The sequence below is a fragment of the Puma concolor genome, chromosome E3 (assembly GCF_028749965.1).
Source record: "Puma concolor isolate L17-30 chromosome E3, mPumCon1.1.hap2, whole genome shotgun sequence".
NCBI lineage: Eukaryota > Metazoa > Chordata > Mammalia > Carnivora > Felidae > Puma > Puma concolor.
In genome coordinates, this window is record NC_141682.1 from 30,776,834 (window position 1) to 30,791,095 (window position 14,262).

Sequence of the window (14,262 nt, forward strand, 5' to 3'; positions counted from 1 at the left end):
ATAGATACATTTACTTAAATAAAGTATCTTTTTTTACTTTCTTAGGGTATCTGATTGGTTTCGTTCGTATGCAGACACGCCAGGAAGGGTGGATTTAGTAACAGCTGTGAGAGCTCAAAGGCCGGGATGCTTAATAAGGGAAAGAACCTACAGGCTGACTCCTGCTTGGGGACTGTCAACCGTGTGTGCTGACTGTGCAACTCTAGGACGGTCTGTGGTTTCTCAATTCCTGTAGTCGTCCCTAGAATTGTTCTGAAAGCTGACAGTGCGATCTCAGTAACCAGGCTCATAATCAACTATTTAAATCTCTGTGCTCATGATTACTGGCCGTGGTTTACAACAGGATAAAATAACATACTCACTGGATACTTTGCCATGAAAAAAAAAAAAAAATCATGCCTTGTAGGAAATAACTCATTTGATGACTTTGTCACATCTTAATTTCCAAATTTAGGCTGTAAAAATTATTCTTTCTAATCATATAAAAAAAATCTTTATTTTCACCAGATTTGGCAAAAAAAAAAAAAAACAAAAAAAAAACCCAAACCATTAAAAATATCCTAAAATCATGGCCATGAAATGTCTATTTCTTTTATCTCCATGGTGTAGATATACAATGAGTTTAAATTACTTTGTGATGCCAGTATAGTTCTTAGGAAAAGAAAAAAAATCTATTTGCACAAGTAGAACTATAGTCAAACATCAAGAATTTCCTGTGTCTTCAAAACCAAACAGTTATGCTATTTAGGGATAGAAGCTGCTATGAATGGGGAAATTTTGATCCCTGTTTAAAAAAGTGATTAAAACTCCTTTCACCAAGGTAATTTAAGAATACTTTATTCCCAGACAGTATTTGTTGAATTTTTAAAATACTGTTTTTTATATTTGTTTTGAAAGATAGGTTTGCGGAGGTTGAGATACCCTTGATTTCTTTTGTGTGTGGTTAATATCCCTTGTCTCTTTTTTGAAAAAAAATTTTTTTAACTTTATTTTGAGAGAGACAGAGACAGCATGAGTGGGGAAGGGGGAGAGAGAGATGCCAAGCAGGCTCGGAGCTGTCAGCGCAGAGCCTGATGCAGGGCTCAGACTCACAAACTGTGAGATCACAACCTGAGCCGAAGCCAAGAGTTGGACGCTTAACCAACTGGGTCACCTAGGTGGCCCCCCTTATCTCCTTTTAAGATGATACACTATAAAGTCTAAGATTTTCTTTTTTTTTTTTTTTTCTTTCTTTTTTTTTTTTTTTTAATTTTTTTTTTCAACGTTTTTTTATTTATTTTTGGGACAGAGAGAGACAGAGCATGAACAGGGGAGGGGCAGAGAGAGAGGGAGACACAGAATTGGAAACAGGCTCCAGGCTCCGAGCCATCAGCCCAGAGCCCGACGCGGGGCTCGAACTCACGGACCGTGAGATCGTGACCTGGCTGAAGTCGGACGCTTAACCGACTGCGCCACCCAGGCGCCCCTAAGATTTTCAATTATATGTAGAAAGTGCTTCAAAATTGCCTTTGAATTCTATAAAGTCACTACAGTCTGAACTAGGTAACCCGTGGTTGTTACAGAATTCATGTGTGAAGTAAGTAGAGCACTTTTATCCCATAACAGTGACATACATAGGGAACATGTTTTAAAGTTTTTCAGTGTGGAATTTAAATTTGGCTCTCTTTTGCTGTTTTTGAGATGGTCTGTTATTTTCAAAAGGCAGAGATCTATGGATAAAACTAACATTACGTTATTGTTTTCAGCTGAAACAATGGTTTTTCCTCCATTTTATAAGTTTTAGTGTCCTAATTTAACAGATTTAAAACAGTAAATATAGTTGGAATTAGAAAAATATGTTTCTCGCTACTCAAAGATATGCCATGAGCTCTAAAGGAAAATATTCAAAACCTTGTCATAAAAGGTGACTCTGGCGGGTTCTGATGTGACTTGTAACCTACCTCCACTCTTGATAAGTATATCAAAGAGGTCGTCCATCTGCTGACTGTGTGCACTGGAAATCTACAACAAAGAATATAAATTAGCTTTCTTTCATGCGGACCCAGAAGCATTAACAGTTGGGAGCATTAAGGGACCCCTTTCCCCCATTCAGGCTTTCTCTCTCAAAAATATAGATTAAAAAAAAAAAATAAACAGCTTCTGCACAGCTAAGGAAACAATCAACAAAACTAAAAGGCAATAGACAGAATGGGAAAAGATACTTGCAAATGACATACTGGACAAAGGGTTATTATCAAAAATCTATAAAGAACCTACCAACTTAAACCCGAAAAACAATCCAGTGAAGAAATGGGCAGAAGACATGAATAGACACTTTTCCAAAGAAGATGTCCACATGGCCAACAGACACATGAAAGGATGCTCAACATCACTCATCATCAGGAAAATACAAATCAAAACCACATTGAGATGCCATTCCACACCAGTGAGAGTGGCTAACAGTAACAACTCAGGAAACAACGGATGTTGGTGAGGATGCGGAAAAAGGGGAACCCTCTCGCACTATTGGTGGAAATGCAAACTGGTGTAGCCACTGTGGAAAACAGTGTGGAAGTTCCTCAACAAATTAAAAATAGCATTACTCTGTGACCCAGCAATAGCACCACTAGGAATTTATCCAAAGGATACAGGAGTGCTGACTCACAGGGGCACATGTACCCCAATGATGAAAGGTGTACTATCAACAATAGCTCAGTTATGGAAAAAATGCAGATGTCCATCAGCTGATGAATGGATCAAGAAGATGTGGTATATATTTACAGTGGAATGCCACTTGGCGTTCAAAAAGAATGAACTCTTGCCATTTGCAACAACATGGATGGAACTTGAGGGGGTACTATGCTAAGTGCAGTAAGTTAGAGAAAGAAAAATACCCTATGTTTTCACTCCTAGGTGGAATTTGAGAAACTTAATAGAAGACCATAGGGGAAGGGAAGGAAAAATAAGAAAAACAGACAGGGTGGCAAACCATAACAGACTCTTAAATACAGAGAAGAAACTGAGGGTTGATGGGGGTGGGGAGTTGGGGAGGGTGGGGAAAATGGGTGATGGGCATTGAGGAGGGCACTTGTTGGGATGAGCACTGGGTGTTGTATGTAAGTGATGAATCATGGGACTCTGCTCCTGAGGCCAACCTACACTGTAACATACACTGTTACCCTGTAAGTTAGCTAAAGTGATAATAAATTATTAAAAAAAAAAAGTATGCCTCTTCACACCAAGAAACAGACTCTGAACTATAGAAAACAAAACTGATAGTTACCAGAAGAGAGGTGGGTGGATGATGGATTAAATAGGTGATGGGGATGAAGGAGGGCACTTGTGATGAGCACAGGGTAATGTACGAAGTGCTGAATTACTATACTGTACACCTGAAACTATATTTCACTGTATGTTAACTGGAACTTATTTTTTTTTTTTTTAAATGTTTATTTATTTTCGAGAGAGACAGAGTGTGAGCAGGGGAGGGGCACAGAGAGAGGGAGACACAGAATCCAAAGCAGGCTCCAAGCTCCGAGCTGTCAGCAACAAAGCCTGACATGGGGCTTGAACTCACGGACCGCGAGATCATGACCTGAACCAAGTCAGACGTGTAACCGACTGAGCCACTCAGGCGCCCCTTATTTTTTTTTTTTTTAATGTTGATTTGTTTCTGAGAGAGAGACAGGGAGACAGAGTCTGAAGCAGGCTCTGCAGTGACAGGATGTGGGGCTCAAACTCATGAACTGTGAGATCATGACCTGAGCAGAAGTCAGTGACTTAACCAACTGAGCCACCACCGAGGTGCCCCGCTAACTGGAATTTAAACAAAAACTAAGAAATTTTAGTTATTATTTTTATCAACCGAAAAAAAAAAGTATGCCTCTCACTGATGTATACATTAGTTACGCATTGCTGTATTACACATTCTTCCAAGTTTACTGGCTTCAGATGCTATAGAGTTGTTATCTCCCGTTTTCTGTGGGTCAGGAATTTCGGAATAGTTGAGGTGGGCAGTTCTGGTGGGGGCACTTCCATGGGCGTGCAGTCAACATGCTGGCCAGGCTACAGCCATCTTCCAGCTTGGCTGGAGAGTACTATCGTAAAGATGGTTCACTATATGACTAGCAGGTTGGTGCTGGTTGTTGACGGGGGCGGGGGGGGGGGTGGTGGAGGGGGTGTGCTCAGTTTCCCATTGCACGGGCCTCTCCAGAGTGCTGCAGGACTGTCCACATGACAGCTGGCTTTCCCCAGAGCTAGCATCCAAAAGAGAGCAGGCAAGGCAGGAGGAGGATGCCTTTTATGAACTAGTATCAGAAGTCAAACACCATGGCTTCCACCACTTGTATTAGAAGTGAGTCACTTAGGGAGAAATGTCAAAAAAAAAAACCCCACAGAAATCTCTTGAAACCACTGCAGGGCTTCGGTTAGGCTGGGTCTGTTTTTTAGTCATTCTGATAATTTCTGCATTTTAATTGTCTTGTTTACTCCATTTCTGTGTCTTGCATAATCAGTGATAGGATTAAGTGTGTGTTTACCATTTTGTTTTGATTTGCCCTGTTTTTCTTGGTGGTGGTGGTGTTCCTCCTTTCTTGTGTTTTAAAAATACATATTCATTTATTTTTGGAATTCTAACTAAATGTTTCTATTTTGTAATAGCTGTACTTCTTTAGTTGTATGGGCATGCAATATACAGCCTTCATGTTTTGTAGGTTACTTAATGTTGTAGCATTGTACACAAGATATAAAACCCTGGTTAACATCTAGATCCACTTCCACCATCCGTTATTGATATTTTTAAGTGTTACATCTACATATTTTATAAACCCCTTTACAATGTTATTTTTTATAGTGCAGGTTTTCTGGTGATGAATTCTTAATTTTTATCTGAAAATATCTTTAGTTCACTTTTATTCTTAAAGAGTATTTCTACTTGATACAGAATTCTAGTTTGACAGTCCCTCTCTTCCTCCTGTTCCCCACTAAGAACTTTAAAGACATTTCTTGGGTATTTTCTTACTTCAGCAGTTTCTGATGAAAACTCGATCATAAAACAAATAGTTGTTACCGTTGTTACCCTGTGTGCATTGTACTGCTTTTTTTTGGCACTTTCAAGATTTGCTCTTTAACTCTGGCTTTCAGTAATTTGACTATGATATGATGAGGCCTTCTATTTACCCTGCTTGATGTTCAGTTAGCATCTGAAAGTTACAAACTTGTCTTTCATCATATTTGTGAAAAATTGGATTCTTTCTTTTTTTAAAAAAATTTTTGTTATGTTTATTTATTTTTGAGAGGGAGAGAGAGTGTGAGCGGGGGAGGGGCAGAGACAGAGGAAGACACAGAATCTGAAGCAGGCTCCAGGCTCCGAGCTATCAGCACAGAGCCTGACGCGGGGCTTGAACCCATGAACCATGAGATCATGACCTGAGCCGAAGTTGGATGCTCACTGGACTGAACCACCCAGGTGCCCCTATATATTTATTTTGAGAGAGAGACTGGGGGAGAGACAGAGAGAGAGAATTGCAAACAGGTTCCACACTGTTAGTGCAGAGCCCAACTCAGGGCTCAAACTCAGGAACCTTGAGATCATGACCTGAACCAAAGACACTTAAGCGACTGAGCCACCCAGGTGCCCCTTGACTATTATTTCTTAGAATATTTGGCCTGCTTCATTCTCTTCTCGGAATCCTATCATACCCATCTCAGACTGTCTGATATTAAACAACAGGTCTCTGAGGTTCTGTTCGCCTTAAAAATAAAATCTTTTCTCTCTTACTCACATTTGGATAAATTCTACTCAGCTGTCTTCAAGTTCACTGTCTTTTTACCTGTCCTCTCCATTCTGTTAAGGCCATCTCTAACTTTTTTCACTTTATTATTTTTTCAGTGTTTATTTTGTGAAAGAGAGAGCAAGTGCAGAAGCAGGGGGAGGGGCACAGAGAGAGGAGGAGAATCCCAAGCAGGCTCTGTGCTGTCAGCTCAATCCGACAAACTGAGATCATGACCTGAGCAAAAATCAAGAGTCGGACACTTAACTGAGCCACTCAGGCACCTCTTTCATTCTAGATCATGTATTTTTTAGTTTTATTTATTTTTAAGATGTTTATTTTTGAGAGAGAGAGTGAGAGAAGGAGTGGGGAAGGGACAAAGACAGAGATCCACCATGGGCTCTGTGCTCACAGCAGAGAGCCTGATGCAGGGCTCAAACTCATGATCTGCTAGATGGTGAGCTGAGCTGAAGTCAGAAGATTAACTGACTTAGCTACCCAGGTGCCCCATAGTTTTCAGTTTTATTATTTCCATTTCATCAAAAAAATAATTTCTGTATTTTCTATTTTTTCATTCATTGCAAGTACATTTTCCTTTACATCACTGATAGCTATAATAGCTATTTTAACACCCTTATTTGCAAATTCTAATACTTGGATTAGCTGGAGTTGCTCTTAATTCACTGCCTTTTGCCCTTCAGAAAGGGTTGCATTTTCTTCCTTATTTCTATACTGCATGTGGTGAATGGCTATGAATATCACATAGTGGAGACTCTATTCTGTTACTTTTCTCAGATGAGTGGTTTCTTTTGTTTTAGCATGCAGTCAACTTGGCTGGACTTGGAACTTCGGCCCAAGAAACATTTGGAAGGTCAATCACAGCTCACATCTTATCTTTAGCTCCGCTCCCATGACCACCCAATGTCTATGTGGCTTAGGAGTCAGCTCGAGATACAGACAGAATTTGGGGATCTTCCCCACTTGTTCCTTTCCTTTTAGGTTGCTCTCAACTCAGCCATCAGACTTCCCAGGGCATAAAGGCTATGGTTTTTCGACCGGTAACCTCACCACTTAGCTTGATCCCAGAGTAAAAGCAGCAAAAAGAGGGAATTCATGCCTTTTATCTCCCTTCCTCCGAGTCTGGACTCCTCACCAGAATATGCTGCATCAATTCACTCTTCAGTGCCCTCGTATTAATGCTCTTTGAATTAGGACCAGGCTTTACAGCTGTTATCTGTGGAAGACTTGCTTAGCCAATAGTGAAACTGGAAGTCTGACTGAAGGTATTTTGAAAACCTCAGCATGCCTGGAGTTCGGTGCTTAACGGTGTATAAAGAACACCAGACAGTGATGTAGAGCTGAGCTCCCTTAGCCTGTAAACAACAACCAGAGACAAACATGGCAGGGATTCCGGTCAGCTGTCTTTGGTTAAAGGGAGGTGAGGTTCCTTCTCTGCTGTTCCATGCATCAAGTGAGCAGCACATATGAACCTACACATGAGAACCGGGTTTGGAAGGATGCGTCCTACCTATTAATTTCTCACCAATTGCAGTTAAGCTCTTTGCCTTTCATTTCATCTCTGCTCTCCTGTGGAGAGAACAGGTGTCACTTCTTATGGACTAATGGGGAGGACCGTCTAGTCTAGCACCGTGTGTTCCCATTCTTTTTGTAAATGTTTAAAACTATTTCTGAAATTTGGTTCTCCCCTCACAGAGAAGGGCCCCTGCTGACTGTGGAACTGAAGAAAACCTTTTCAACGACAGGGACTGTGTTCCTTTGGCACTAAGCAGTCAGAAGCACATGGTAATTGCACTTCCCGGGAGGCAGGCCACCCTGGGAGCATGCCGAACTGTATGCTGCGGCCTGGGACCGAGCAATTTCTGCAGCTGTCCGCTGAGGCGGCTGGGTAGGTCATGGTGACCGCTCACTGCCTGGTTGAGGTGACGGGCTTGCTCAGTGCTTGCTACACAAAGTGTGGATCCTCTGTGAGGCAGGGGTTCTTTCTCGAAACTTACCTTTTAGTTTAGAGGGGGAGGGAGACCAGGAGACCAGGACAAAGTTTAGGGGAAGGTATGACAAGGTTGTTGTTGGGCACCCACTGCGGGCCGGACGCCTTTACCAACGGGAACTCTCTTCCCATGGCTTGCAATAGGGAGCAATGAGGAAGGCTCAGCGGACAGGGGGACGCCTGGCGCACCGTGCCTAGGAGCACCTGGTTGGGCTGTGGATCAGCGCCCAGTGAAGTCAGGAGGAGGTCAGTCTCCTCCAGAGTGCTCTTCCTCAAAACACTAGCAAAATGGTTTGCATAAGCTGGCCGACTGGAGCAGAGGGTTCTGGAGACGCGTGGAAGATGAAGCAGGGTAAGGTAGGGGCTGGGCAGTCCCGATGGCCAGCCAGGTGGAAGACCATCAGCTTAATGCCCCTGACGAATGGCAGCTTTAGGAAAGAGGGCCCCATAGAGGACTTCTGGGAGGATGGTGGAATCCAGGACCCTCGGCTCACCTGATCCCACGGACAAAGCCAGATGACCGCCACATGGGTATAAGAGTGACATAGCAGACTTCGCACGGGTAATGGTAGGAGAATACATGGAAAAGAGACATGGAAAAGGGGGGGGGGGCAGAGACGCAGTAGGGAATCAAGTTCCTGGTGAGACAGACCACAAAGGAGAGGGATACCACAAGCACAGAGAAAGGAGGGGAGTAGACCCCACCCCCATCAGGCACCCCTAACATCGGGGACCTGAACTGGGAAACGTTGAAAACCAATGGGCCTTAACTCTGGGTCCTTTAACAATCGGTGGGCTTAGCTCTGGGAGAGCGGGATGGCAATGGGAAACCGAGTCCCCACCCTTAAAGACCCAGCATAACGAACAACCCCACTGAGATACAGCATAGAAGGAGCAGTTTGAAAAGCGCCTGGGGTATAAGGGAAGCAGATTAATTTTGTATTTACTAATCTCAGAACATGTGCTGGAGAGGCAGGGATCTTTGGCAGACTTCTGCAAGAGCCAAAGAGCTGGTGGGCACCATTCTTCCCCTGCCTGCCAAGTTTAGACACCCGACACTTGTAGGAACCAGCGCAAATACTCTCCACCTGCCTTGGTAACCCCACATACTGATTGTCATTCTCTCGGGGACTCACACCATCCAACCTGCCCTGGGCAGATGGGAAGATAACCGCACACACGAAGGCTTGGGGCAGACAGGTGCTCTTATTAGTGGGCAGGGCTGGCAGTCAAAGGCTCTCAGGGACAAAGCAGGGAGAGTGCCCTGCAGGCTGGTATAACCATAGCCCTGTCAACTTGGGCTGAAGGCAGGGATCTGATCCAACTACAAGCCCAAGGCAGCCCCAGACTGGCCCTTTAACAGCATAAAGACGAAATCCTGCCACAGAAGGCAAAGTGGGTCACTGCAGCCAACTGGACTAAAGGCAAATGTGGCTCAGCCACAACAGTGGGGTGCATGCAACACACGTAAGAGACCCCCTGAAGCAACTACTTCTGGTCAGCGAGGCACATGGCACTACAGGGTACGACAGGACCTCTTCTTCATGAGGACCCTACTTTCAAAAGCAGGAGACATAGCTGATTTTCCTAGTACAAAGAAAAACAGGTTTAGACAAAATAAAGAGACAGTGGACTGTATCCCAAAATATAAAAAAGAACCAGAGAGTAAGAACTCAATAAGTGAAATTGATTCCCTCTTGTGTATTTTTAATCACAGAGGAAGCAGAGGAATGGATCAGTCACCTGGAAGACAGAGTAATGGAAAGCAACCAAGCTGAACAACAACAAAATAAAAAATGAGAATAGGTTAAGGGAATCAGCAACACAACAAACCATAACAATATTCAAATTATTGTGATCCCAGAAGGAGAAGAGAAAGGGGGATACAAAATTTATCGGAAAAATTAATAGCCAAAAACTTCTCTAATCTGGAAAAGGAAACAGACAACCCGATCTAGGAGGCATAGTGCACCCTAAAGAAGGTGACCCAAGAAGGTAAACACTGAGACACATTTCAAATGGCAAAAAGTAGTGACAAAGAATTATAAAAGCAGCAAAGGAAAATGGTTACGTACAAAGGAAACCCCATATAACTACTGGCTCATTGTCCAGCATAAACCTTCCAGGCCAGAAGGGAGTGGGATGATGTATTCAAAGGGTGGAAAGGAAAAAAAACCTCCAAGAATACTCTACCCAGCAAATGGTATCGTTCAGAATAGGAGATGAAGAGTTTGTCAAACAAAATTTAAAGGACTTCATCACCACCAAAACAGCCTTGCAAGAAATGTTCAAGGGGATTCTTTGGAAAGAAAAGGCCAGGTTCAGGAATAAGAAAATTAGGAAAGGAAAAAATTTCACAGGTAAATGCAAACGTAAGAAAAGTCATAGATTAGTCACTTATAAAAACCCAATTTGGAGGTTAAAGCACAAAAGCAGTAGAATCAATTATATCTACAAAAATCAGTCAAGGTATTTCACAAAATAAAAGGATGTAAAGTATGAGAGCATGTACATAAAACATGCAGAGGGAAAGAGTAAAAATTTAGTGCTTTTAGATTGGGTACACACTTAACCATCAACTTAATATATGCCTATGCCATATGCATAGGATGTTATATATCAACCTAATGGTAACCACAAATCAAAAACCAGTAATAGATACGCAAAAAGTAAAGTGAAAGGAATCCAAGCATATCATTCAAGAAAGACACCAAACCACAAGGGAAAAGAACAGAGAGGAACTAGAAAACGAACCATAAAACAAATAACAAAATGGCAATAAGCAGATATACCCATCAATAATTACTTGAATGTAAATGGATTAAATGTTCCAATCAAAAGACATAGGGTGACAGAATGGATAAGAAAGTAACATCCATCTATATGCTGCCTCCTAGAGACTGATTGTAGACTAAAGACACATAGATTTTGAAAAGTACAGGGATAGAAAAGTAATTATTATGCAAATGGAAGCAAAAAGCAAGCTGACACAGCAATACTTACATCAGATAAAACAGACTTTAAAACAAAAGACCCTACAGAATGAAATGGGAACAGTCCAATAAGAGGATATAACAATTACATATAGTTACGTACCCATCATGGAAGAATCTAAATACATAAAGCATCTATTACTAGACATAAAGGAAGAAACTGACAGTAGAACCTAAGGGTAGGGGTCTTTAACACCCCACTTACATCAATGGATAGATCATCCAGACAAAAAACATGGAAACAGTGGCTTTGAATGACACATTGGACCAGATGGACCTAACATATATTCAGACCATTTCATTCAAAACCAAAAGAATACACATTCTTTTCAAGTCCATATGGAACACTCTCCAGAACAGATCACATATTAGACAAAACAAGTCTCAATAAATTAAAAAAGACTGAAATCCTATCATGCATCTTTTCCAACCACAATGGTATAAAACTAAAAATTACAAGAAAAAAAATATAGAAAGAACAAAAATACATGGAAAGAACATGCTACTTAATGAATGGGTCAACCAACAAATCAAAGAAGAAATCAAAAAGGAAACAAAATATAAATGGAGATAAATGAAAATGAAAACATAATGGTCCAAAATCTCTGGGATGCAGCAAAAGCTGTTCTAAGAGGGAAGATTATAGCAATACAGGCCTACCTCAAGAAGTAGGAAAAATCTCAAACAACCTAGTCTTAAACCTAAAGGAGCTAGAAAAAAAACAAAGCCCCAGGCCAGTATAAGGAAGGAAATAATAAACATTAGAGCAGAAATCAATGAAATAGACTAAACAAACAAAACAAACACCTCCCCCCCCCAAAAAAAAAGAACAGATGGAGCAATGAAGCCAGGAGCTGGTTCTTTGAAAAGACCAACAAAATTGATCAACTTTTAGCCAAACTCCTCAAAAAAGAAACAATAAGACTCAATAAAATCAGAAATGAAGGAGAAATAACCAACACCACAGAGACACAAAAGAATATAAGAAATACTATGAAAGATTATATGCCAACAAATTGGACAACCTAGAAGATATGGATGAATTTCTAGAAACATACCATTTTCCCAAAGTGAATCAGAAAGAAATAGAAAATTGGAACAGACTGATTACTAGTAAAGAAATTGAATCAGTAATCTAAACACTCCCAACAAACAGAAGTCCAGGACCAGATGGCTTCACAAGTGAATTCTACCAAACATTTAAAGAAGAGTTAATATCTATTCTTCTCAAACTAATCCAAAATAGAAGAGGAAGGAAAGCTTCTAAATTCATTCTATAAATCCAGCATTACCCTGATACCAAAGCCAGATAAAGACACTACAAAAAAAGAAAATTATAAGTTAGTATGATGTCTGATAAACATAGATGCAAAAATCCTCACCAAAATATTAGCAAACCTAATTCAACAATACATTAAAAGGATCATTCACCATGATCAAGTGGTTTTTATTCCTGAGATGCAAAGGTGGTTCAATACTTTATGAATCAATCAAGAATGATACATCACATTAACAAGATAAAGAATAAAAACCATATGATCTTCTCAATAGATGGAGGAGAAGCATTTGATGAAGTGTCACATCCATTTAGGATAAAACCTCTCAACAAAGTAAGTTTAGAGGGAACATACATCAACATCATAATGGCTGTATATGGGAAAAACAGACAGGTAACCTCATACTTGATAGTGAGAAACAGCTTTTCCTCTAAGATCAGGAGCAAGTGAAGGATGTCCACTCTCACCGTGTTTATTCAACACGGTACTGGATGTGAATACACAGCAATCAGATAAGAAAAAGAAGTAAAAGGTGTCCAAAGTGGCAAGGAAGAAGTAAAACTTCTACTATTTGCAGAGAGCATGATACTATATAAAGAAAATACTAGAACTGATAATGAATTCAGTGCAGTCACAAGACACAAAGTTAATATATAGAAATCTATTGCATTTCTATATATTAATAATGAAGTAACAGAAAAAGGCATTAAGAAAACAATCCCATTTACAACTGTATCAAAAAGAATAGAATGCTCATGAATAAACTTAACCAAGGAGGTGAAAGACCTGTGGTCTAGAAACTATGAAACACTGATGAAAGAAACTGAAAATGACATAAACAAATGGAAAGACATCCCATGCCCATGGATTGGAAGAACCAGTATTGTGAAAATGTTCACACTACCCAAAGCAATCTACATATTTCATGCAATCTCTATCAAAATACCAACATTTCCCACAGAACTAGAACAAACAATCCTACAAGCTGTATGGAACCACAAAAGACCCTAAATAGCCAAAGCAATCTGGAAGAGGAAGAACAAAGTTGGAGGTAGCACAATCCCAGTTTTCAAGATACAAAACTAGAGTAATCAGAACAGTACTGTACTGGCAGAAAAACAGACACATAGATCAATGGAACAGAACAGTCCAGAAATAAACATGCCTTTATGGCCAATTAATCTATAACAAAGGAAGAGAGAATATACACAGAAGAAAACATAGTCTCTTCAACAGACGGTGTTGGGAAAACTGGACAGCTACATGCAAAAGAGTGAAATGAGCACTTTTTTTACACCAGGCACAAAAATAAACTCAAAATTGATTAGTGACTTAAATGTGAGACCTGAAACCATCAAAGTCCTAGAAGAAAACTTAGGTAATTTCTTGGGATATCAGCCACAGAAACATTTTTGTATATATGTCTCCTCTGCCAAGAGAAACAAAAGCAAAATTAAGCTCTTGGTACTACACCAAGATAAAAAGCTTTTGCACAGCAAAGGAGACCATTAACAAAACAAAAAGGCAGCGTACTGAATGAGAGAAGATGTTTGCAAATGATCTAATTGACAAGGGGTTAATATCCAAAATATATAAAGAACTTCTATAATTCAACACCAAGAAAAACCCAATCCAGTTAAAAATGGGCAGAAGACATGAACAGGCATTTTTCCAAAGAAAACATACAGATAGGTAACAGACACATACAAAGATGCTCAACATCCCTCATCATCAGGGAAATGCAAATCAAAACCACAATGAGCCACCACTTTACACCTGTGAGATGGCTGAAATCAAAAACACAAGACAACAAGTGTTGATGAAGATGTGAAGAAAGAGGAACCCTTGTGCACTGTTGATGGGAATGCAAACTGGTACAGCAACTGTGGAAAACAGTATGAAAGTTCCTTTAAAAATTAAAAACAGAATTGCCATATGATCCAGTAATCTCAGCACTGGGTATTTACCCAAAGAAAACAAAACACTAATTTGAAAAGAGATAGGCGCCCCTATGTTTACTGCAGTATTAATTACAACAGCCAAATGATGGAAGCAATCTAAGTGTCCAGTGATAGATGAATGGATAAAGAAGATGTAGTATATTATACACAATGGAATATTACTCAGCCACACACAAAAAAAGAATGAGACCTTGCCATTTACAACATGGATGGATTTGGCAGGCCTAATGCTAAGTGAAGTAAGTCAGTCAGAGACAAATACCAAATAATTTC

At 40.4% G+C, this 14,262-nt stretch overlaps 1 protein-coding gene across 9 annotated transcripts in view; it reads right to left on the bottom strand.

The window, feature by feature from the left end:
- Positions 1 to 14,262, bottom strand: part of MRTFB (myocardin related transcription factor B) — a 204,849-nt gene that overhangs the window by 6,441 nt on the left and 184,146 nt on the right. For all 9 annotated transcript variants that reach the window (XM_086691181.1, XM_025916769.2, XM_086691176.1 and 6 more), the window contains one exon: positions 1,941 to 2,001. In XM_086691181.1, the coding sequence (XP_086547307.1) occupies positions 1,941 to 2,001 (61 nt within the window). The remainder of the gene's footprint in view (positions 1 to 1,940; positions 2,002 to 14,262) is intronic.